The following is a 23197-nucleotide window of genomic DNA, read 5'->3' on the forward strand; positions in this document are numbered from 1 at the left end:
GGCCCGCTCGCTCCGCCCGGTACCACCCGGTAAGGACCCCCTGACCCCCCCCGGGACCCCCAAACCCGACCCAGCCCCCCCCGATCTCCTCCCGGTACCGCGGATGCTCCAGCCCGGGGGGGGGTGGGGGGATTGGGGGGAGGGTCCGTTCGGCCGGAGCGGGGCCCGGTCCCACCCGCGGCTCCTCGGAGCGACCCCTCCCCAACCTAGAGACCCCCCCTCAATTCCTTCCGACCCCCCCAGCCCCCTCAAATCCGCGGCGTCCCCACCCCCACCTCCCAGGGATGCTCCAGCCGGGGGGAGGGGCCCGAGCGTCCGGGAGGGGAGGGGGACACCCAGGCCGAGCCCTCCCCCCACCCTGAGCGCCCCCCAAATCCCACCGAGACCCCCGGGACCCCCCCCCAAAACCCGCCCGGTACCGGGGGATGCTCCGGGCATGGGGGGGGAGGGGGGAGGGACCGTCCGGGCTGGGTGCGAGGAGGGGGAGGGGAGGGAAGAGGGGTCCGGGTGTCCTGAGCCCCCTCCCCAAATAAACACCCCCCCCCCCACCAGCACCCCCCAAAATCCCCCCGGGATGCTCCAGGTTTTGGGGGGGAGGGGTGCAGGATCAGGGGTCAGCACAGCGACCCCCCCCCCAAATCTCTCCATGGGACCCCCAAAAACCGCCCTGGGGGTCACGGGGGGGTCACACGACCCCTCCTGGCGGTGTCACCTGTGTCCCCTCCCGGGGGGTCACGTGACCCCTCCCCCCAGGCCGGGGCTGACGCAAGGGGGGTCCCGGGGGGGCGGGGGGGGGGTCCCTAACGAGGTGCCGCTAATGAGGGGAGGTTCATTAGTGCCGCTGCTAATTGGCCCCCGGAGGGGTGGGGGGAGGGTCGGGACACCTGAGTCCTGCCAGGTGTCACAGAAAGGGGGGGGGGGGATGTCGCATGAGGACCCCCCCCACCATGGCTGACGCCCCCTCCCCACCCTCAGGGGCCCCCCCGGCGGGGCGGGGGGGCCATGGAGCACCGGCGCCGGTAGCCACGAGGAGCCCAGGAGAGAGCGGAGCCAGGTAAGGCCCCGCCCCCTGCACACCTGGATGGCCGGGACCCCCCCCCCTAGGATGGGGGGCGGGGGGGTTTGGGGTGTCCCCTAAAAGGGGGGACCCTGGGAAGTGTTGGGGGGGTTCCCCATAATGGGGAGGGGGTCCCTAAAATCGGGGGAGGGGGAGTCCCCTACAAGGGGGGGTGGGAAATATTGGGGGGGGGGTCCCTGTATTTGGGGGTGCCCCATAATGAGAGTTCTCTATGTTGGGGGGTGCCCTATAATGGGGAGGGGTCTCTGCCCTTTTCCTGGGGGTCCTGACCCCCCTTTGATGAGTGTGGGGGGGGTCCTGCCTCATATTTGTGGTCACACAGGGGTGGGCTCTGACCTCCTGACCCCATCAGTGACCTGGGGGGAGGGGGCTGTGAGGCTTCACCTCCCCCTCCCCACTGACCTCCCCCTCCCCCCCACAGGACCCCCGCCCACCCATGGCCCCCCCTCCCCCTTCCCTCCCCGTCCCTCCCGTCACCCGGGCACCGCGGGGGGGGCCCCCCCGCCTCCTGCCCGCCGTGGCCACCATCACCCTGCTGACGCTCGCCACCGTGGGCGCCTGCCCCGCCGTTTGCCGCTGCTCCGGCGGCCGCGTTTACTGCAACGACCGCGGGCTGACGGCCGTGCCCGAGGGGCTCCCGCCCGGCGCCACCACGCTGTTCCTGCAGAACAACCGCATCGGGGACGCGGGGATCCCGGCTCGCCTGGGCCGGCTGCCGGCGCTGCGGGTGCTTTACCTGTACGCCAACGCGCTGGAGCAGCTCCCGGCTCACCTTCCCCCGGCGCTGCGGGAGCTGCACCTGCAGGAGAACAACGTGCGCGGTTTGTGCCGCCGGGCGCTGGCCCGGGCGCCGCTGCTCGAGCGGCTGCACCTGGACGATAACTCGGTGTCGGCCGCCGGTATCGAGGAGGACGCGTTCGCCGAGAACCGCCGGTTGCGGCTGCTGTTCCTGTCGCGGAACCACCTGAGCAGCGTCCCCGCGGGGCTGCCGCCGGCGCTGGAGGAGCTGCGGCTGGACGATAACCGCATCCACACCATCCCCCTGCGCGCCTTCGAGGGGCTGCCGGCGCTGCGGCGCCTGGTGCTGGACGGGAACCTGCTGGCGAACCAGCGCATGGCCGACGACACCTTCAGCCGTCTGGGCAACCTCAGCGAGCTCTCGCTGGGCCGCAACGCGCTGGCGGCTCCGCCGGCCAACCTGCCCCGGGCTCGGCTTCGCCGCCTCTCGCTGGCCGCCAACGCCATCAGCCACGTGCCGGCCGGAGCGCTGGCCAGGATGAGGGCGCTGGAGAGGCTGGACCTGTCGGACAACAACCTGACCACGCTGCCCAGGGGGCTCTTCGACGATCTGGGCAGCCTGAGCCACCTGGGGCTGCGGAACAACCCGTGGTTCTGCGGCTGTAACCTGGCCTGGCTGCGGGACTGGCTGCGCCGCCGCGCCCCGCCGCGCCTGGAGGTGCGGGGTTTGCTGTGCCAGGCTCCGGCCAGGCTGCGGGGGCTGCCGGTGGGCGAGCTGAGGGGCGAGATGGACGCGTGCGACAGCCCGGCCTCGGGGGGTGGCACTGCGGGAGGGGGGACATCGCCCGCTGTGGCCGCCGTGTCCCCGCCGGGAGCCGCGGCCACCACGCCGGGGTTGTGGGTGCAGGCGGCTCCCGGAGGGGCCCTGCGGGTCCGGTGGCCGCCGGCTCCTCCCGGAGCGTCGCTGAGGCTGAGCTGGCTCCGGCCCGGGGGGGGAGCGGTGACCGAGACCTTGGTGCGGGGGGAGCGCGGGGAGTACGTGGTGCGGGCTCTGCAGCCCCGAGCTCCGTACCGGGTGTGCCTCGCTGCCCTGGAGCCCCCCGCCGCTCCCCCGCTCTGCGCCCAGGCCCGGGCGGGGGCCGGGGATCCCCCCCCCCAGGCCGGTTCTCCCGGAGCCCCCGGCGGGGATGCGGCTCCCCCCGCGCTCCCCCCGGCAGCCGCTCTGGGGGCGGCGGCGGCGGCGGCGGCCGGGGTGGTGCTGGGGGTGCTGGGGGGGTGCTGGAGGAGGAGGAGGAGGAGGAGGATGGGGCTGGGGGGGCCGCCCTTGCCGCCCCCCAAAGGTGGGGGGGGTGGGGGGCGGTTGGCGCTGAGGCCGCTGCGGACCCCCGAGGAGGGGGGGATCCGCACCGTGTACCCCCCTCCACCCCCTCCCCCGCCCCCTCTGCCCCCCCCCGGCGTGCGGGGCTACCGGGGGGGGCAAGTGCCCCATGGTGGGGGAGGGGGGTCTTGATAAGGGGGAGGGGGCGGCCTCTCGTTGGGACACCCCCCTGCCCGTTTTGGGGCCCCCTCCCGGGTTGGGGCGCTGCGCCCCGGCTCTGAGGACGTTTCGGGGGAACCTTTTAGGGGCGTTTTTGGCTTTTTTTAAGGTGTTTTTTGGGCACCGCGGCTTTTTGGGGGGGAGCAAAAAGGGCGGATTTGGTGCAGGAATGGGAATTTGGGGAGGGGGGTGGATGGACCCCGAGAGCCACGACCCTCCTGGGGTGGGGGTGGGGAGGACCCAGGGGTCGGGGTGGTTCCCCCCTCCCCCCACGCGAGTTCGGGACGGGTCCGTGCCCCCCCCTTCCCCTCCCCCCCCACCCCCCCCCGCGAGGTGCCTTCACCCCTCCCCCCGCCCCTGCCGTTGGATTTGGGGAAAAAAGGACCAAAATCAGGAAAAAAACCGACCCGAGAGGGCCGGGGGGGACCCAAAATCCCCCCTCTCCTCCCCCCCCCAATAAACCCAGCGGCTCCTTTTCCTGCCGGCGCCTTTTTCCCGTGGGACCGGGGGGGCAAATTTTGGGGAGGGGGTGGGATGTGACATCAGGGGGTGTCACTGGGGGTCGCGGGGGTGGTGACACAGGGACCCCTCGGAGGGAGGCGAGCAATGGGGGAGGGTCGGAGGGGGGACAGGAGGGAGGGGCTGGGGGAGGGGAGTGGGGGGGTCACACCAGGGTCCCCTCAAGGTCACACGTGTGTCCCTCGACCCCTCCGTTCCCCCGGAGTGACCTCCCCCATTCGCCACCGTGGCTCCCACTGACCCCGGGCGAGGGTCCCCGTGCAAGCCCCGCCCCTTTCGTGCAAACCCCGCCCCCTCCCCGTGCAAACCCCGCCCCTCGCTCCCTCCCAGCGAGACCTCCGTGCCGCCAGGGGGCGCACCCCAGCTCCACCTGGCCCCACTTCCGCCCCGTACTCTGTGGTTAGCGCCGCTAGCAGCCAATGGGAGAAGCGGAAAATTCCAGAAGTCACAGCGGAGCCCAACCAATGGGCGCCCAGCACCGGGAGACGCGACCAATAGGAGCGCGGCGGGGGCGGGCCCTGATGCCGGCTTCCGGCGGGGGCGGGCCCCACTGCGCACGGCAGCCAATGGGAAGGCGGCAACGCCGGGCGCCAGCCAATGGGAGCGCGCGCGGGGGCGGGCGGGCGGGGCGGCCGGCCAATGGGGCGCGGGGGGCGTGGCCACGGGGTTCTAGCAGCTTCCAGAGGGCGGCGCGGGAGCGGCGCGAGCGGAGCCGTGGCCATGGAGGAGGTGGCGGCGGGGGGGGGGGCGGCTCTGAGGGGTCCCGGGCACGGGCGGAGGGGATGGGAGGGCTCGGGGGGTTTGGGGGATTTGGGGGGCGGGTCTCGGGGTTGGGGCTGGGTCAGGGCGGGGGTCCCGAAGGGGATCGGGGGTCCTGAAGGGGATCGGGGGTCGCTGCCCGGATCGGGGGGCTCTGAGGGGGTGGCGGGGCCCTGAGGGGGCTCAAGGCGGGTTCGCGTTGTCCGGGGGTCCCTGAGGGGTCCTGGGGGAGCTGAGGGGAAGCGAGGGGGGTTCGGAGTCCTTGAGGACACGGGGAGGGCTCTGAGGGGTTTGGGGTCTCCGGTGAGCGGCTCTTTCCTCACGTTCTCGTTCTTCTTCCTCCCCTCCTTTTCCTCCTCGTGTCTCCTTCATCTTCACCTCCCTCATCTTCACCTCCCTCATCTTCATCCTTCCGGCCTTGCTCGCACCTCTCTCGCCCCCTCTTGTTGCTCTCGCTCTTCTCTCTCTTCCTGCCTCGCTTCTTCATCCTCCTCATCTTCCTCATGCCCTCGTCCTGCTCCTCTTCCCGTCACTTTCGTTCTTCTGGCACCTTCATCCTCCTCGTCCTGCTCGCCCCTTGCTGCTCTGGCTCTTCACTCTTCTCCCTTTTTTCCTTCCGTCTCTTTTCTCTCCCTCCTCTTCACTTCTCCTCTTCCTCTTCTCCTTCATCCTCTTCCCGTTCCTGTCCCGTTCCTCCTCTCCTTCACTGTCCCTGTCCCGTTCCCATCCCGGTCCCGTTCCCGGTTCTGTTCCTTCTCTCCATGTTCCCTGTCCTGATCCCGTTCCTTTTCTCCCTGTCCCATTCCCATTCCTCTGTCTCTCTCCCTGTCCCGTTCCTCCTCTTCCTGTCCCGGTCCCATTCCTGTTCCCGTTCCCTCTGTCCTGTTCTCTCTGTCCCTCTCCCTGCCTTGTTCATTCTGTCCCTGTCTCGTTCCGTCTGTCCTTGTCCTGTTCCCTGTGTCCCTGTTCCTCTCCTGTCCCGTTCCCATCCCGTTCCCTCTCCCCTTGTCCTGTTCCCCCTGTTCCATTCCCATTCCTCCTGTCCCGTTTCCATCCCGTTCCCATTCCCCCTGTCCCGTTCCCTCTGTCCCTGTCCTGTTCCCATTCCGTTCCTGTCCCGTTCCTGTCCCGTTCCCATCCCATTCTCTCTCCCCTTGTCCCATTCCCCCTGTTCCATTCCCATTCCTCCTGTCCCGTTCCCATCCCGTTCCCTGTGGCCCTGTCCCGTTCCCTCTGTCCCTGTCCCGTTCCCATTCCCCCTGTCCTGTTCCCTCTCCCCCTGTCCTGTTCCCTGTGTCCCTGTTCCTGTCCTGTTCCCATCCCGTTCCTGTCCCATTCCCATCCCGTTCTCTCTCCTCTTGTCCCGTTCCCCTGTCCCATTCCCTCTCCCTGTCCCATTCCCTGTCCCTGTCCCGTCCCCACCCCGTGTCCCGCAGGCTCAGGAGCTGAAGGAGCGGGGGAACCGTGCTCTGGCCGCGGGGGACGTGGGTGCAGCCGTGGGTCACTACTCGGCCGCCATCGCGCGGGACCCCAACAACCACGTCCTGTTCAGCAACCGCTCGGCGGCCTACGCGCGCCTGGGCGACTACGGCCGGGCCCTGGCGGACGCCTGCCGCACGCTGGAGCTGCGGCCGGACTGGGCCAAGGTGGGGAACTGGGCCAGACTGGGCCAGGGTGGGATTGGGGCAGAATCGGGCCCTGGTGGACGCGTGCCACACGCTGGAGCTGCAGCCGGACTGGGCCAAGGTGGGACTGGGGCAACTGGGCCAGGGTGGCGAACTGGGACTGGGTGGGACTGGGGCAGAACCAGGCCAGGGTGGGGCACAACTGGGCCAGACTGGGCCAAGGTGGGGGAACCAGACCAGGGTGGGACTGGCGCAACTGGGCCAAGGTGGGGCAGAACCAAACCCTGGCGGACAAGTGCCACACGCTGGAGCTGTGGCCAGACTGGGCCAAGGTGGGGCAGAACTGGGCCAAGGTGGGGTAGAACTGGGCTGGGGCAACTGGGCCAGACTGGGCCAAGGTGGGGAACTGGGGCAGACTGGGGTATGGTGGGACTGGGGCAGAACCGGGCCCTGGCTGATGCCTGCCGCACGCTGGAGCTGCGGCCAGACTGGGCCAAGGTGGGGCAGAACTGGGCCAGACTGGGCCAAGGTGGGGCAGAACTGAGCTAGACTGGGCCAAGGTGGGGAACTGGGCCAGGGTGGGGCTGGGGTATGGTGGGACTGGGGCAGAACCGAGCCAGGCTGGGGCAATTGGGCCAAGGTGGGGCAACCAGGCCCTGGCTGATGCCTGCCCACGCTGGAGCTGCGGCCGGACTGCACCAAGGTTGGACTGGGCCAGACTGGGCCAGACTGGGCCAAGGTGGGGGAACCGGGCCAGGGTGGGGTGTGGTGGGGCTGGGGCAACTGGGCCAGAGTGGGACTGGAGTAACTGGGCCAGACTGGGGTATGGTGGGGTTGGGGTATGGTGGGACTGGGGCAGAACTGGGCCAGGGTGGGGCAGAACTGGGCCAGACTGGGACTGGGTGGGGCAGAACTGGGCCCTGGCTGATGCCTGCCGCACGCTGGAGCTGCGGCCAGACTGGGCCAAGGTGGGGCAGGACCGGGCCAGGGTGGGGCAACTGGGCTGGGCTTGGGCAACACTGGGCCAAGGTGGGGCAAAACCAGGCCAAGGTGGGGCAGAACCGGGCCAGGGTGGGGTGTGGTGGGACTGGGACAACTGGGCCAAGGTGGGGGGATTTTGGGGGTCTGTACACCCCCCATTGGGTCAGGGGAGGGACAGAATTGGGGGCTGATTTTGGGGGTCTGCACACCCCCCACGAGGTCACAGAGGGATGGGATTGGGGGGTGATTTTGGGGGGTCTGCACAGCCCCCATTGGATCATGGAGAGATGAATTTGGGGTGTCTGTGATGGGACTGGGGACTGATTCTGGGGGCTCTGCACACCCCCTACGGCATCACCAAGGCTCAGCCTGAGCAGGATTGACCACACAGGGTCAGGATGGGGGTCCCAATGTCCCCCCCACCCCCTGAGGACCCCTGGGGGGCTCAGCCCAAGCAGGACTGACCACACAGGGTCAGGATGGGGGTCTCAATGTCCCCCCCCACCCCCTGAGGACCCCTGGGGGGCTCAGCCTGGCCGTGTCCCCCAGGGCTACTCGCGCAAGGCGGCGGCTCTGGAGTTCCTGCAGCGCCTGGAGGAGGCCAAGGCCACCTACGAGGAGGGGCTGGCCCGGGACCCCGGCAATGAGCAGCTGCTGCAGGGCCTGAGGGGCGTGGAGAGCAGGCTGGCAGGTATGGGGGGCTGGGGGCTGCATTTGTGGGAGGGGTTTTGGGGGGCCTGGGGTGGTTTGAGGGGTGTGAGAGGTTCTGAGGGTTGGTTTGAGGGGTTTGGGGCTGGTTTTGAGAGTCCTGGGGTGCTTTGAGGGGTATGAGAGGGTCCTGAGGGTTGATTTAGGGGCTGGGAGCTGGTGTGGGGGGGGTTGGGGCTGGTTTTGGGGGTCCTGGAGTGATTTGAGGGGTGTGAGAGGTTTTGAGGGTTGGTTTGAGAGGGGTTTGGGGCTGGTTTTGGGGGGTTTGGGGCTGGTTTTGGGGGTCCTGGGGTGATTTGAGGGATGTTAGAGGGTCCTGAGGATTGATTATGGGGTTTTGGGGCTGGTTTTGAGGGTTTTGAGGGTTCTGGGGGTTGATTTAGGGGGCTGGGGGCTGCCTTAGGGAGGTTTGGGGCTGGTTTTGGGGTGATTTGGGTTGGTGTTAGAGGATCCTGAGGATTGATTATGGGGGTTTGGGGCTGGTTTTGGGGAGCCTGAGGTGGTTTGAGGGGTGTGAGAGGGTCCTGAGGGTTGGTTTGAGGGGTTTGGGACTGGTTTGAGGGGGTCCTGGAATGATTTGAGGGATGTTAGAGGGTCCTGAGGATCGATTATGGGGGTTTGGGGCTGGTTTTGAGGATTCTGGGGGTTGATTTAGGGGACTGGGGGCTGCCTTAGGGAGGTTTGGGGCTGGTTTTGGGGGTCCTGGAATGATTTGGGGGGTGTTAGAGGGTCCTGAGGGTTGGTTTGTGGGGTTTGGGGCTGGTTTTAGGGGGGTTTAGGGTTGGGTTGGAGGGTCCTGGGGTTGTTTGAGGGGTGTGAGAGAGTCCTGAGAGTTGATTTAGGGGCTGGGGGCTGGATTTGGGGGGATTTAGAGCTGATTTTGTGAGGAACAACAGCCTGAGACAAATTCAGGGTGATCTTGGAAGGTTTTGGGTGTTTTAGGGTGCTGGGTTTGGAAATCCCTGGGGGGGTTTTGGGGTGCCTGGGGTGGTTTGAGGGGTGTGAGAGGGTCTTGAGGGTTGATTTAGGGGCTGGGGGCTGGATTTGGGGAGATTTAGAGCTGGCTTTATGGGGAACAACAATCTGGGACAAATTCTGTGTGACTTTGGAAGGTTTTGGGGAGTTTCAGGTGCTGGGTTTGGGAATCCCTGGGGGGGGTTTTGGGGTACATGGAATGATTTGAGGGGTGTGAGAGTTTCTGAGGGTTGATTTGAGGGGCTGGGGGCTGGTTTTGGGGATCCTGGAGTGATTTGAGGGATGTTAGAGGGTCCTGAGTGTTGATTATGGGGGCTTGGGGCTGGATTTGGGGGAATTTAGAGCTGGTTTTGTGGCGAGCAACAACCTGGAACGAATTCCCAAGAACCTGAAACCTCTCGAGAGCTTTTGGCAGTTCCAGGGTGCTGGTTTTGGGTGTCCTGCAGTGATTTTGGGGTGCCTGAGCCCTTGTCCCCCCCTTGCAGAGAGGAAGCTGCTGAACCCCTTCAGTGCCCCCGACCTGCTGGCCCGGCTGGAGGCCGATCCCCGCACCCGGGGGCTGCTGGGGGACCCCGAGTACCGGCGGCTGCTGGAGAGCCTGCGCAGCGACCCCGGGCAGCTGGGGGCGTCAGTCTGGGGCTGGGGGCTGGGGAGGGGCTGGGAGGGGGCTGGGAGGGGGTTGGGAGGGGCTGGGAGGGGATTGGGAGGGGTCTTGGGGCTGGGAGGGGGATTGGAAGGAGCTGGGAGGGGTTTGGGGGATTGGGAGGAGTTTGGGGGTGGCTGGGAGGGGTTTGGGAGGGGGGTCTGCGGACCTGGGATGGGGCTGGAGGGGATTGGGAGGGATTTGGAGGAAGTTTGGGGGGTCCTGGGAGGAGTTTGGGAGGGATCTGGGGGCTGGGAGGGGATTGAGAGGGGATTGAAAGGGGCTAGGAGGGGGGGCTGGGGACCTGGGAGGAGGTTTGGGGGAGTTTCAAGGGGGTTTGGGGGGGGTTTGGAGGGGCTGGGAGGGGTTTGGGAGGGAGTTTGGGGGGTCTTGGGAGGGGTTTGGGGGGAATTTGGGGGTTGGGAGGGGCTGGGAGGGTTTTGGGGTGGGTTGAGAGGGGGTTGAAAGGGGCTGGGAGGGGATTGGGAGGAGTTTGGGAGGGGTCTTGGGGGGCTGGGAGGGGTTTGGGAGGGACTGGGAAGGGATTGAAAGGGGCTGGGAGGGGTTTGGGGGGAATCTGGGGGCTGGGAGGGGGTTGGAGGGGGTTTGGGGTGGGCTGGGAGGAGCTTGAAAGGAGCTGGGAGGGGGTTGGGAGGAGTTTGGGAGGGGTCTTGGGGGGCTGGGAGGAGTTTGGAGGGAGTTGTGGGGGTTGGGAGGGGATTAGGAGGAGTCTGGGGGGGGCTGGGAGGGGTTTGGGGGGGGTTTGAAAGGGGCTGGGAGGGGGTTGGGAGGAGTTTGGGGGGGTTGGGAGGGGTGTTTGAGGGGCTGGAAGGGGTTTGGGGTGGGCTGGGAAGGGATTGAGGGGTTTGGGAGGAGTCTGAGGGGGGCTGGGAGGGGTTTGGCAGGGAGTTTAGGGGGTCCTGGGAGGGGTTTGGGAGGGATCTGGGGGCTGGGAGGGGATTGAGAGGGGATTGAAAGGGGCTAGGAGGTGGGGCTGGGGACCTGGGAGGAGGTTTGGGGGAGTTTCAAGGGGGTTTGGGGGGGGTTTGGAGGGGCTGGGAGGGGTTTGGGAGGGAGTTTGGGGGGTCCTGGGAGGGTTTTGGGGGGAATTTGGGGGCTGGGAGGGGGTTGGAGGGGGTTTGGGGTGAGCTGGGAGGAGCTTGAAAGCGGCTGGGAGGGGATTGAGGGGACTGGGAGGGGGTTTGGGGGGTCCTGGGAGGGGTCTTGGGGGGCTGGGAGGGGTTTGGGGGGTCCTGGGAGGGATTGGGAGGGGTTAGGGGGAGTTTGGAGGGGGTTTGGGGGGGCTGGGATGGGGTTTGGAGGGGTTGGGAGGGGATTGAAAAGGGCTGGGAGGGGTTTGGAAGGGATTTGGGGGGACTGAAAATGAGTTGGGGGGCACTGGGAGGGAGTTTTGGGGGGCTGGGAAGGGTTTGAGAGGGATTGGAAGGGGTTTGAGAGGGCTTTGGGGGTACTGGGAGGGAGGTTCTGGGGTGTTGGGAAGGGTTTGGGGGCACTTGGAGGGAATTTTGGGGGGCCCCCTCAGGTGGGATTTGGGGTGGGGGATTTTAGGATGGGGATTTTGGGGATGGTAATTTTGGGACTGGGGGTTTTGGGGTGGTTCTGGGATGGAAATTTTGGGATGGGGGGATTTTGGGATGGGGATTTTGGGGTAGTTCTGGGATGGAAATTTTGAGATGGGGATTTTAGGATGGAAATTTTGGGACTGGGGGTTTTGGGATGGGGATTTTGGGGCTGGGGATTTTTGGGGTGGTTCTGGGATGGAACTCTGGGAATGGGAGGGATTTTGGGGATGGAAATTTTGGGATGGGGGGATTTTGAGGATGGGAATTTTGGGGCTGGGGGTTTTGGGGTGGGGATTTTGGGGTTATTCTGAGATGGAAATTTTGGGATGGGGGGATTTTAGGATGAAAATTTTGGGCTGGGGATTTTTGGGGTGATGCTGGGATGGAAATTTTGGGGTGGATTTTGGGATGGGAATTTTGGGATGGGGATTTTAGGATGGGAACTTAAGGCTGGGGGTTTTGGGATGGAAATTTTGAGATGGGGATTTTGGGCTGGGGATTTTTGGGGTGGTTGTGGGATGGAACTCTGGGATGGATGGATTTTGGGGATGGGAATTTTGGGGCTGGGGATTTTGGGATTATTCTGAGATGGAAGTTTTGGGATGGGCGGATTTTGGGGTGATTCTGGGATGGAAATTTTGGGCTGGGGGGATTTTTAGGATGGGGATTTTGAGGATGGGGGGATTTTGGGATGGGAATTTGGAGGATGGGAATTTTGAGCTGGGGATTTTGGGGATGGGAATTTTGGGGTGGGGATTTTGAGCTGGGAATTTTGGGGCTGGGTTCTGGGCTGAACCCTGCTCCCCCCCTCCCCAGGAAGCTGCAGGACCCCCGGGTGATGACCACACTGAGTGTCCTGCTGGGGGTGGAGCTGAGTGGGGCCGAGGAGGAGGAGGAGGCTCCTTCCCCTCCCCCCCCACCTCCCCCTCCCCCCTCCCAGCCCCCCCCGGCCGAGGAGCTCCCCCAAAACAAACAGGAGGTGAGGGGGGGGTCCCCAAAAACAGATTTGGGGTCATCCCTGCCCCCCTGAGGAGCCGTGGGGGGGAGTTTGGGGGGATTGGGGGGAGTTTTGGGGGGTTCAGGGGAATTTTGGGGGCTCTAGGGCAGATTTGAGGGGATCCCAGCCATTTTTTGGGGTGATTTCAGTAATTTTTGGGGTGATTTCAGTTGGTTTTGGGGTGATTTCAGTCATTTTTGGGGTGATTTCGGTCATTTTTGGGGTGATTTCAGCCATTTTTTGGGCTCCCCTCCAGGCTCAGAAGGAGAAGGAACTGGGGCAGCATCTGGGTGTGAATTCTGGGGTGATTTCAGTCATTTTTGGGATGATTTCAGCCGTTTTTTGGGCTCCCCCAAGCTCAGAAGGAGAAGGAACTGGCTCATTGATTGGGGGAGACTCTGGGTGTGAATTCTGGGGTGATTTCAGTCATTTTTGGGGTGATTTCAATCATTTTTGGGGTGATTTCAGTCATTTTTTGGGCTCCCCCCAGACTCAGAAGGAGAAGGAACTGGCTCATTGATTCAGGGATTCTCTGGGTGTGAATTTTGGGGTGATTTCAGCTGTTTTTGGGTCTCCCCCAGGCTCAGAAGGAGAAGGAGCTGGATCATTGGTTGGGGGAGGCTCTGGGTGTGAATTTTGGGCTGGTATCAGTAATTTTTGGGGCTCCCCCCAGGCTCAGAAGGAGAAGGAGCTGGGGCGGGATCTGGGTGTGAGTTCTGGGGTGATTTCGACTGGTTTTTGGGGGGAATCCAGCCATTTTTGGGGTGATTTCAGCCATGTTTGGGGCTCCCCCCAGGCTCAGAAGGAGAAGGAGCTGGCTCATTGATTGGGGGGAGATTGTGGGTGTGAATTTTTGGGGTGATTTCAGCCGTTTTTTGGGTTCCCCCCAGGCTCAGAAGGAGAAGGAACTGGATCACTGATTAGGGGAGGCTCTGGGTGTGAATTTTTGGGTGATTTCAGTCATTTTTGGGGTGATTTCAGCTGTTTTTTGGGGCTCCCCCCAGGCTCAGAAGGAGAAGGAACTGGCTCACTGATTAGGGGAGAATCTGGGTGTGAATTTTGGGGTGATTTCAGCCGTTTTTTGGGGCTCCCCTCAGGCTCAGAAGGAGAAGGAACTGGATCACTGATTGGGGGAGGCTCTGTGTGTGAATTTTTGGGTGATTTCAGCCGTTTTTTGGTCTCCCCCAGACTCAGAAGGAGAAGGAGCTGGCTCATTGATTCAGGGAGACTCTGGGTGTGAATTTTGGGGTGATTTCAGCCGTTTTTTGGGTCTCCCCAGGCTCAGAAGGAGAAGGAACTGGGGCAGGATCTGGGTGTGAATTTTGGGGTGATTTCAGCCATTTTTGGGGTGATTTCAGCCGTTTTTTTGGGTTCCCCCCAGGCTCAGAAGGAGAAGGAACTGGCTCACTGATTCAGGGATTCTCTGGGTGTGAATTTTTGGGTGATTTCAGCCGTTTTTTTGGGTCTCCCCCAGGCTCAGAAGGAGAAGGAACTGGATCACTGATGGGGACAGGCTCTGGGTGTGAATTTTGGGGTGATTTCAGCCGTTTTTGGGTCTCCCCCCAGGCTCAGAAGGAGAAGGAACTCGGCAACGCCGCCTACAAGCGCAAGGAGTTCCCGGCGGCGCTGGAGCACTACACCCGCGCCGAGCAGCTGGACCCCACCAACATGACTTATGTCACCAACCAAGCAGGTTTGTCACCTTGAAACCCTCCCTGAACCACCCCTCCCGACCCCCCAAACCCCCCTGAACCCCCCAAAATCCCCCCCATTTTCAGCTGTGTACTTCGAGACGGGCGAGTACGAGCGGTGCCGGGCGCTGTGCGAGCGCGCCATCGAGGTGGGCCGGGAGAACCGTGAGGATTACAGGCAGATTGCCAAGTGAGTTTGGAGGGGTTTGAAAGGTTTGGGGGACCCTAAATCATCTCTGTGCACCCCAAAAATAATCCTGTTTGTGTGGCAGGGCCTACGCCCGCATCGGGAACTCGTATTTCCGCGAGGAGCGCTACAAGGACGCCGTGCACTTCTACAACAAATCCCTGGCCGAGCACCGCACGCCTGACGTGCTCAAAAAGTGTCAGCAGGTGGGCTGGGGGACATGGGGACAGCAGGGGGACACCCCCAGAGCCCTTCCCTGAACCCCCAAACTCGCTGCTGCAGGCTGAGAAGATCCTGAAGGAGCAGGAGCGCTTGGCTTACATCGACCCCGACCTGGCGCTGGAGGAGAAGAATAAAGGCAATGAGTGCTTCCAGCGAGGTCTGAGGGGTTTGGGGGGGGTCTGGGGGGGCTCTGAGGGATTTGGGGCACCCCCCTGAGGGTGAGGAGGGCTCTGCTTTCAGGGGATTACCCCCAGGCCATGAAGCATTACAGCGAGGCCATCCGGCGCAACCCGCACGAGGCGCGGCTCTACAGCAACCGCGCCGCCTGCTACACCAAACTGCTCGAGTTCCCCCTGGCCCTCAAGGTCTGGGCAGGGATTGGGGGGGATGGGGGGTGTAAAAGGGTCCTGGGGGCTGGGTTGGAGGGCTGGGGAGTGGGTTTGGGGGGGGCTGGGGGGTGTGAGAGGGTCCTGGGGGCTGGTTTGGGGGATTTTGGGGCTGGGTTTTGAGGGTTTTGGGGTGGTTTTGAGGGGTTTAAGAGGGTCCTGAGAGTTGATTATGGGGGTTTGGGGCTGGTTTGGAGCATTCTAGGGTGGTTTGAGGGGGTCCTGGGGGTTGGTTTGGGTGGTTTGGGGCTGGGTTTGGGGGGTCTGAGGGGTGTTAGAGGGTCCTGAGGGTTGGTTTGAAGGGCTGGGGACTGATTTTGGGGGGCCTGGGGTGGTTTGGGAGGTGTGAGAGGGTCCTGAGAGTTGTTTTAGGGGGGTTTGGGGCTGGTTTTGGGAGTCCTGGGTAGGTTTGGGGGATTTAAGAGGGTCCTGGGGGCTGGGTTTGGGGATCCTGGAGTGATTTAGGAGAGTGTTAGAGGGTCCTGGAGATTGGTTTGGGGGGTTTGGGGCTGGTTTTGGGGTGCCTGGAGTGATTTGAGGGGTGTGAGAGAGTCCTGAGGGTTGGTTTGGAGGGTTTGGGGCTGGTTTTGGGGTGCCTGGAGTGGTTTGGAGGGTGTTAGAGGGTCCTGGGGGTTGATTATGGGGGTTTGGGACTGGGTTTGGAGGTTCTGGGGGGGTCTGAGGGGTTTGAGAGGGTCCTGAGGGTTGGTTTGGGACTGGTTTGGAGGATTCTAGGATGGTTTGAGGGATGTTAGAGGGTCCTGAGGGTTGGTTTGGGTGGTTTGGGGCTGGGTTTGGGGGTTCTGGGGGGTCTGAGGGGTTTAAGAGGGTCCTGAGAGTTGATTACGGGGGTTTGGGGCTGGTTTTGAGAGTGCTGGGTAGGTTTGAGGGGTTTGAGAGGGTCCTGAGAGTTGTTTTAGGGGAGTTTGGGGCTGGGTTTGGGGTGCCTGGGGTGGTTTGAAGGGTGTTAGAGGGTCCTGAGGGTTGGGTTTGGGGGATTTGGGACTGGGTTCGGGACAGGGTTTGGGGGTTTTGGGGTGGTTTTGAGGGGTTTAAGAGGGTTCTCAGGGTTGTTTTGAGGGGCTGGGGGCTGATTTTGGGGTGCCTGGGTGATTTGGGGGGGTTTTAGAGGATCCTGATGGTTGATTATGGGGGTTTGGGGCTGGGTTTGGGAGTCCTGGAGTGGTTTGGGGGAGTGTTAGAGGGTCCTGGGTATTGGTTTGGGGGGTTTGGGGCTGGTTTTGGGGGGCCTGGGGTGGTTTGAGGGGTGTGAGAGGGTCCTAGGGGTTGGTTTGGGGGGTTTGGGACTGGGTTTGGGACAGGGTTTGGGGGTTTTGGGGTGGTTTTGAGGGGTTTAAGAGGGTCCTGAGAGTTGATTACGGGGGTTTGGGGCTGGTTTTGAGAGTGCTGGGTAGGTTTGAGGGGTTTGAGAGGGTCTTGAGAGTTGGTTTAGGGGGGTTTGGGGCTGGTTTTGGGGTGCCTGGGGTGATTTGAGGGGTGTTAGAGGGTCCTGAGGGTTGGTTTGAAGGGCTGGGGACTGATTTTGGGGGGCCTGGGGTGGTTTGGGAGGTGTGAGAGGGTCCTGAGAGTTGATTATGGGGGTTTGGGGCTGGTTTTGGGAGTCCTGGGTAGGTTTGGGGGATTTAAGAGGGTCCTGGGGACTGGGTTTGGGGGTCCTGGGGTGATTTGGAGGGTGTTAGAGGGTCCTGATGGTTGATTATGGGGGTTTGGGACTGGGTTTGGAGGTTCTGGGGGGGTCTGAGGGCTGTGAGAGGGTTCTGAGGGTTGGTTTGAGGGGTTTGGGACTGGGTTTGAGAGTCCTGGGTAGGTTTGAGGGGTTTGAGAGGGTCTTGAGAGTTGGTTTAGGGGGGCCTGGGGTGGTCTGGAGGGTGTGAGAGGGTCCTGGGGGTTGGTTTGGGGGTTTTGGGGCTGGGTTTGGGGGTTTTGGGGTGGTTTTGAGGGGCCTGGGGTGGTTTGAGGGGTGTGAGAGGGTCCTAGGGGTTGGTTTGGGGGGTTTGGGACTGGGTTTGGGACAGGGTTTGGGGGTTTTGGGGTGGTTTTGAGGGGTTTAAGAGGGTCCTGAGAGTTGATTACGGGGGTTTGGGGCTGGTTTTGAGAGTGCTGGGTAGGTTTGAGGGGTTTGAGAGGGTCTTGAGAGTTGGTTTAGGGGGGTTTGGGGCTGGTTTTGGGGTGCCTGGGGTGATTTGAGGGGTGTTAGAGGGTCCTGAGGGTTGGTTTGAAGGGCTGGGGACTGATTTTGGGGGGCCTGGGGTGGTTTGGGAGGTGTGAGAGGGTCCTGAGAGTTGATTATGGGGGTTTGGGGCTGGTTTTGGGAGTCCTGGGTAGGTTTGGGGGATTTAAGAGGGTCCTGGGGACTGGGTTTGGGGGTCCTGGGGTGATTTGGAGGGTGTTAGAGGGTCCTGATGGTTGATTATGGGGGTTTGGGACTGGGTTTGGAGGTTCTGGGGGGGTCTGAGGGCTGTGAGAGGGTTCTGAGGGTTGGTTTGAGGGGTTTGGGACTGGGTTTGAGAGTCCTGGGTAGGTTTGAGGGGTTTGAGAGGGTCTTGAGAGTTGGTTTAGGGGGGCCTGGGGTGGTCTGGAGGGTGTGAGAGGGTCCTGGGGGTTGGTTTGGGGGTTTTGGGGCTGGGTTTGGGGGTTTTGGGGTGGTTTTGAGGGGTTTAAGAGGGTTCTCAGGGTTGGTTTGGGGGTTTGGGGCTGGTTTAGAGGATTCTAGGGTGGTTTGAGGGATTTGAGAGGGTCCTGAGAGTTGTTTTAGGGGAGTTTGGGGCTGGGTTTGGGGTGCCTGGGGTGGTTTGAAGGGTGTTAGAGGGTCCTGAGGGTTGGGTTTGGGGGATTTGGGACTGGGTTTGGGACAGGGTTTGGGGGTTTTGGGGTGGTTTTGAGGGGTTTAAGAGGGTTCTCAGGGTTGTTTTGAGGGGCTGGGGGCTGATTTTGGGGTGCCTGGGGTGATTTGGGGGGGTTTTAGAGGATCCTGAGGGTTGATTATGGGGGTTTGGGGCTGGGTTTGGGAGTCCTGGGTAGGTTTGGGGGGTTTAAGAGGGTCCTGGGGGCTGGGTTTGGGAGTCCTGGAGTGATTTAGGAGAGTGTTAGAGGGTCCTGTAGATTGTTTTGGGGGGTTTGGGGCTGGTTTTGGGGGGCCTGGGGTGGTTTGAGGGGTGTGAGAGAGTCCTGAGGGTTGGTTTGGAGGGTTTGGGGCTGGTTTTGGGGTGCCTGGAGTGGTTTGGAGGGTGTTAGAGGGTCCTGATGGTTGATTATGGGGGTTTGGGACTGGGTTTGAGAGTGCTGGGTAGGTTTGGGGGGTTTAAGAGGGTCTTGGGGACTGGGTTTGGGGGTCCTGGAGTGATTTGGGGGAGTGTTAGAGGGTCCTGGAGGTTGGTTTGGGGGGTTTGGGGCTGGGTTTGGGGTGCCTGGAGTGGTTTGGAGGGTGTTAGAGGGTCCTGATGGTTGATTATGGGGGGTTGGGGCTGGGTTTGGGAGTCCTGGGTAGGTTTGAGGGGTTTGAGAGGGTCTTGAGAGTTGGTTTAGGGGGGTTTGGGGCTGGTTTTGGGGGGTGTGAGAGGGTCCTGGGGGTTGGTTTGGGGGTTTTGGGGCTGGGTTTGGGGGTTTTGGGGTGGTTTTAAGGGGTTTAAGAGGGTCCTGGGGGTTGGTTTAAGGGGTTTGGGACTGGTTTGGAGGATTCTAGGGTGGTTTGAGGGGTGTTAGAGGGTCCTGAGGGTTGATTTGGGGGGTTTGGGGCTGGATTTGAGGTCCTGGGGGCTGGTTTGAGAGGTGGGTACCAATTTGGGGGCAGGTTTGAGAGTCCTGGGGGGCTGATTTTGGGGACAGAGGGACATGGGGAGCTGATTTTGGGGCTCCTGGGCCACTCCTGACCCCCCCGTTTGTCCCCAGGACTGTGAGGAGTGCATCCGGCTGGAGCCGACCTTCAGTGAGTGGGGACAGCAGGGGACATCAGGGGACAGGAGGGGACATCAGGGGACATCAGGGGACAGGCCCTGCCCTTCCTCTGCTGTGCCCTCACCATCCTCACCCCCCTCCTTGTGTGCCTGTACCTGTGTGTGCCTCCCTCTTCTTGTCCCCTCCTGCCCCCTCCTGTCCTTGTGTCTCCTCCTGTCCTCTCTTGTCCTTGTGTCCCCTCCTGTCCCTGTGTCCCCTCACCTGTCCCCTCACCTGTCCATCCCCCTAAACCTGTGTCCCTGTTCCTCTGTCCCCATGTCTTTCCTCCTGTCCCTGTGTCCTTTCCTGTCCCCCACTGTCCCTGTGTCCCTCCTCCTGTCCCTGTGTCTCTCCACCTGTCCCTGTGTCCCCTCCTGTCCTCATGTCTTTCCTCCTGTCCCTGTGTCCCCTCCTGTCCCCGTCCCCCTTCTGTCCCTGTGTCCCCCCATCCCTGTCCTCACATTCCCATGTGTCCCCTCCTGTCCCCCTGTCCCCCATGTCCCCTCTGTCCCTGCTGTCCCCCTGCTGTCCCCTCCTGTCTCTGCTGTCCCCCCATGTCCCCATCATGTCCCCATCATGTCCCCATCATGTCCCCATCATGTCCCCATCATGTCCCCATCATGTCCCTGCTGTCCCCCCATGTCCCCTCTGTCCCTGCTGTTCACCTGCTGTCCCCCTGATGTCCCCCCCATGTCCTTGCTGTCCCCTCCTGTCCCTGCTGTCCCTCCCATGTCCCCCCTGTCCCTGCTGTCCCTCCCATGTCCCCTCCTGTCCCTGCTGTCCCCCCCTGTCCCCGCTGTCCCCAGTCAAGGGTTACACGCGGAAGGCAGCCGCGCTCGAGGCCATGCGCGATTACACCAAGGCCATGGAGGTTTATCAGCGCGCCCTGGAGCTCGACCCCTCCTGCAAGGTGAGACCAGGACCCCCTGGGACACCCCTGTGACACTCCTGTGACACCCCTGGGACCCTCTGACACCCCTAGGACCCCCTTGGGACCCTCTGACACCCCTGGGACCCCTCAGACACCCCCAGGACCCCCTGGGGACCCCCCTGACCCCCCCCAATCCCTTTGGCTCCTCTGTGCCCCCTTGGGACCCTTTTGAACCCCCCTGTGACACCCCTGTGACCCTCCTGTGACCCCTGTGACACCCCCTGACCCCTGTGACACCCCCATTTCTCCATGACCCCTGTGACACCCCTGTGTCCTCATGTCCCTGTGACCCTCCCATGTCCCCTGTGACCCCTGTGACACCCCCATGTCCCCAAACCCCTGTGACACCTCTGTGTCCTCATGTCCCCAGGAGGCAGCAGAGGAGCAGAGGCTCCGAGTCCCCCAAGGAGCTGTGACACCCCCATGTCTCTGATGTCCCCATGACCCCTGTGACACTCTGTGACACTCCTGGTGTCCCCTGATGTCCCCAGGAGGCAGCAGAGGGTCAGAGGCGCTGCCTGAGGAGGCAGCAGCACCGCTCGGAGCCCCCCCGAGGAGCTCTGACACCCCCATGTCCCCAAACCCCTGTGACACCCCCATGTCCCTGATGTCCCCTGTGTCACCCTGATGTCCCCTGTTGTCCCCATGTCCCCAGGAGGCAGCAGAGGGTCAGAGGCGCTGCCTGAGGGGGCAGCAGCACCGCTCGGAGCCCCCCGAAGAGCTGTGACACCCCCATGGCCCTGTGACACCCCCATGTCACTGTGTCCCTGTGACTGCCCCATGTCCCTGATGTCCCCTGTGTCACCCTGATGTCCCCTGTTGTCCCCTCGATGTCCCCAGGAGGCAGCAGAGGGGCAGAGGCGCTGCCTGAGGGGGCAGCAGCACCGCTCGGAGCCCCCCGAGGAGCTGTGACACCCCCATGACTCTAATGTCCCCTGTGTCCCCATGACCCCTGTGACACTGTGTGACACTCCTGATGTCCCCTGTTGTCCCCTCAATGTCCCCAGGAGGCAGCAGAGGGTCAGAGGCGCTGCCTGCGGGGGCAGCAGCACCGCTCGGAGCCCCCCGAGGAGCTGCGGCGCCGCGCCCTGGCCGACCCCGAGGTGCAGCAGATCATGGGGGACCCGGCCATGCGCCTCATCCTCGAGCAGATGCAGAAGGACCCGCAGGCCCTGAGCGAGTCAGTGTCCCCAAGTGTCCCCAGGGTGTCCCCAGGGTGTCCCCAAGTGTCCCCAGGGTGCTGGGGGGTGGCACTGAGGGTGGGGGAGGTGTCCCCGGTGTCCCTGAGGTGGTGGTGTCTGGCTGGGGGGGCTCAGGGGAGGGGGCAGGGGTCACTCAGGGTGTCCCCAAGTGTCCCCAGGGTGTCACCAAGGTGCTGGGGGGTGGCACTGAGGGTGGGGGAGGTGTCCCTGAGGTGGCCAAAGGGAGGGCAGGGTGGTGATGTCCGGCTGGGGGGGCTCAGGGGTCACTCAGAGTGTCCCTAAGTGTCCCCAGGGGTCACAGAGATCCCCAGGGTGTCCCTAAGTGTCCCCAAGGTGTCCCCAGAGTGTCCCCAGGGGTCACAGAGATCCCCAGGGTATCCCTGAGTGTCCCCAAGGTGTCCCCAGAGGTCACAGAGATCCCCAAAGTGTCCCCAGAGGTCACAGAGATTCTCAGGGTGTCCCCAGGGTGTCCCCAGGCCGTGCTGGGGTGTCCCCAAGTATCCCTGAAGTGTCCTCAGAGTGTCCCTGAGGTGTCAGAGATGTCCCCAGCTGTCCCTGAAGTGTCCCCAAGGTGTCACCAGGGTGCTGGGGGGTGGCACCGAGGGTGGGGGAGGTGTCCCTGAGGTGGCCAAAGTGGGGGCAGGGTGGTGGTGTCCAGCTGGGGGGGCTCAGGGGTCACTTAGAGTGTCCCTAAGTGTCCCCAGGGGTCACAGAGATCCCCAGGGTATCCCTAAGTGTCCCCAAGGTGTCCCCAGGGGTCACCCAGAAACCCCCACAGTGTCCCCAAGGTGTCCCCAGAGATCACCCAGAACCCCCAGGGTGTCCCCAAGCGTCACAGAGATTCTCAGGATGTCCACAAGGTGTCCCCAGGCCATGCTGGGCTGTCCCCAAGTATCCCTGAAGTGTCCTCAGAGTGTCCCTGAGGTGTCAGAGATGTCCCCATCTGTCCCTGAAGTGTCCCCAAGGTGTCCCCAGGGTGCTGGGGGATGGCACTGAGGGTGGGGGAGGGTCCCTGAGGTGGCCAAAGTGGGGGCAGGGTGGTGGTGTCCGGCTGGGGGGGATCAGGGAAGGGGGAAGGAGTCACTCAGAGTGTCCCCAGGGTGTCCCCAAGTGTCCCCAGGGTGTCACCAAGGTGCTGAGGGGTGGCACCGAGGGTGGGGGAGGTGTCCCCGGTGTCCCTGAGGTGGTGGTGTCTGGCTGGGGGGGCTCAGGGGTCACTCAGAGTGTCCCTAAAGTGTCCCCAGGGGTCACCCAGAAACCCACAGTGTCCCCCCAAGGTGTCCCCAGAGGTCACAGAGATCCCCAGGGTGTCCCTAAGTGTCCCCAGAGGTCACCCGGAAACCCCCAGGATGTCCCCAAGGTGTCCCCCCCATGTCCCCAAGGTGTCCCCAGGCCGTGCTGGGGTGTCCTCTCATGTCCCTGAGGTGTACCCCTGTGTCCCCAAGGTGTCCTCAGGGTGTCCCCAGGTGTCCTCTCATGTCCCTAGGCTGTCCCCAAGGTGTCCCCAGCTGTCCCCTCATATCCCCCCGTGTCCCCAGGGTGTCCCCAACTGTCCCCTCATGTCCCTGAGGTGTCCCCAGCTGTCCCCTCGTGTCCCCAGGCTATGCTGGGGTGTCCCCAGGCTGTCCCCAGCTGTCCCCTCATGTCCCCCAGGCTGTCCCCACGTGTCCCTAGCTGTTCCCAAGGTGTCCCCAGATGTCCCCAGCTGTCCCCTCATGTCCCCCAGGTGTCCCCAGGCTGTCCCCAGGCTGTCCCCTCATGTCCCCAGCTGTCCCCTCATGTCCCCCAAGTGTCCCCAGGCTGTCCCCAGGCTGTCCCCAGGTGTCTCCAGGCTGTCCCCAGCTGTCTCCAGGCTGTCCCCAGCTGTCCCCAGGTGTCCCCAGCTGTCCCCTGTCCCCCCAGGCACCTGAAGAACCCGCTGATCGCGCAGAAGATCCAGAAGCTGATGGACGTGGGGCTCATCGCCATCCGGTGACCCCCCCGGACCCCCCCGGGGACCCCCCCACCCTGCAGGGGGGGGCTGGGGGGCGCTGCCCCTCCCCCACACACCCCCCCCAAAAACAAAAAAAGGAAAAAAAAATGAAAAAAAAAAAGAAAATTCTGTTGGTTCTGGGGCGCTGCCACCCCCAATAAAGAGCGGAGCAGTGACCCCGGCCTGGGGGCTTGGGGGGGGTCCCCAAAATGGGGGGGGGGGGGACAGGGGGGTCCCCAAAATGGGGGTGGGACCCCCGGGTGTGGGACTGGGGGGGGGGGCTGAGCCCCTCCCACAAAGAATTTGGGGGGTCTGAGCCCCCTCCCACAAATATTTGGGGCATCCAAGCCCCTCCCACAAAGATTTGGGGGTCTGAGCCCCTCCCTTTAAAGATTTGGGGGGGTCTGAGCCCCTTCCCACAAATATTGGGGGGGTCTGAGCCCCTTCCCATAAAGATTTGGGATCTCCAAACCCCTCCCACAAAGATTTTTGGGGACTCTGAACTCTTC

General features: G+C 63.3%; 2 protein-coding genes across 4 annotated transcripts; both read left to right on the top strand.

Annotated features, from left to right (window-relative positions):
• LOC117009236 (leucine-rich repeat transmembrane protein FLRT1-like) lies at positions 1-4545 on the top strand. Its single transcript, XM_033083474.1, has 5 exons — positions 1-29; positions 976-1054; positions 1500-3062; positions 3207-3306; positions 4277-4545. The coding sequence occupies exons 3-5, from the start codon at positions 1515-1517 to the stop codon at positions 4543-4545; spliced, it is 1917 nt and encodes a 638-aa protein (XP_032939365.1). The 5' UTR covers positions 1-29; positions 976-1054; positions 1500-1514.
• Positions 4526-22863, top strand: STIP1 (stress induced phosphoprotein 1). 3 transcript variants are annotated; one of them, XM_033083582.1, is made up of 14 exons: positions 4526-4601; positions 6068-6277; positions 7787-7928; positions 9406-9547; positions 11963-12125; positions 13710-13836; positions 13922-14024; positions 14107-14227; positions 14304-14400; positions 14484-14608; positions 18539-18575; positions 19390-19493; positions 20522-20694; positions 22619-22863. In XM_033083582.1, the coding sequence occupies exons 1-14, from the start codon at positions 4593-4595 to the stop codon at positions 22689-22691; spliced, it is 1626 nt and encodes a 541-aa protein (XP_032939473.1). In that variant the 5' UTR covers positions 4526-4592; the 3' UTR covers positions 22692-22863. The 3 variants fall into 3 exon arrangements, with proteins under 3 accessions (XP_032939473.1, XP_032939475.1, XP_032939474.1); XM_033083584.1 differs by lacking the exons at positions 20522-20694; positions 22619-22863 and adding an exon at positions 20355-20444; XM_033083583.1 differs by lacking the exons at positions 20522-20694; positions 22619-22863 and adding an exon at positions 20170-20251.
• Positions 22864-23197: the final 334 nt, after the last annotated feature.

Source organism: Catharus ustulatus, chromosome 32 (genome assembly GCF_009819885.2).
Source record: "Catharus ustulatus isolate bCatUst1 chromosome 32, bCatUst1.pri.v2, whole genome shotgun sequence".
NCBI classification, from domain to species: Eukaryota; Metazoa; Chordata; class Aves; order Passeriformes; family Turdidae; genus Catharus; species Catharus ustulatus.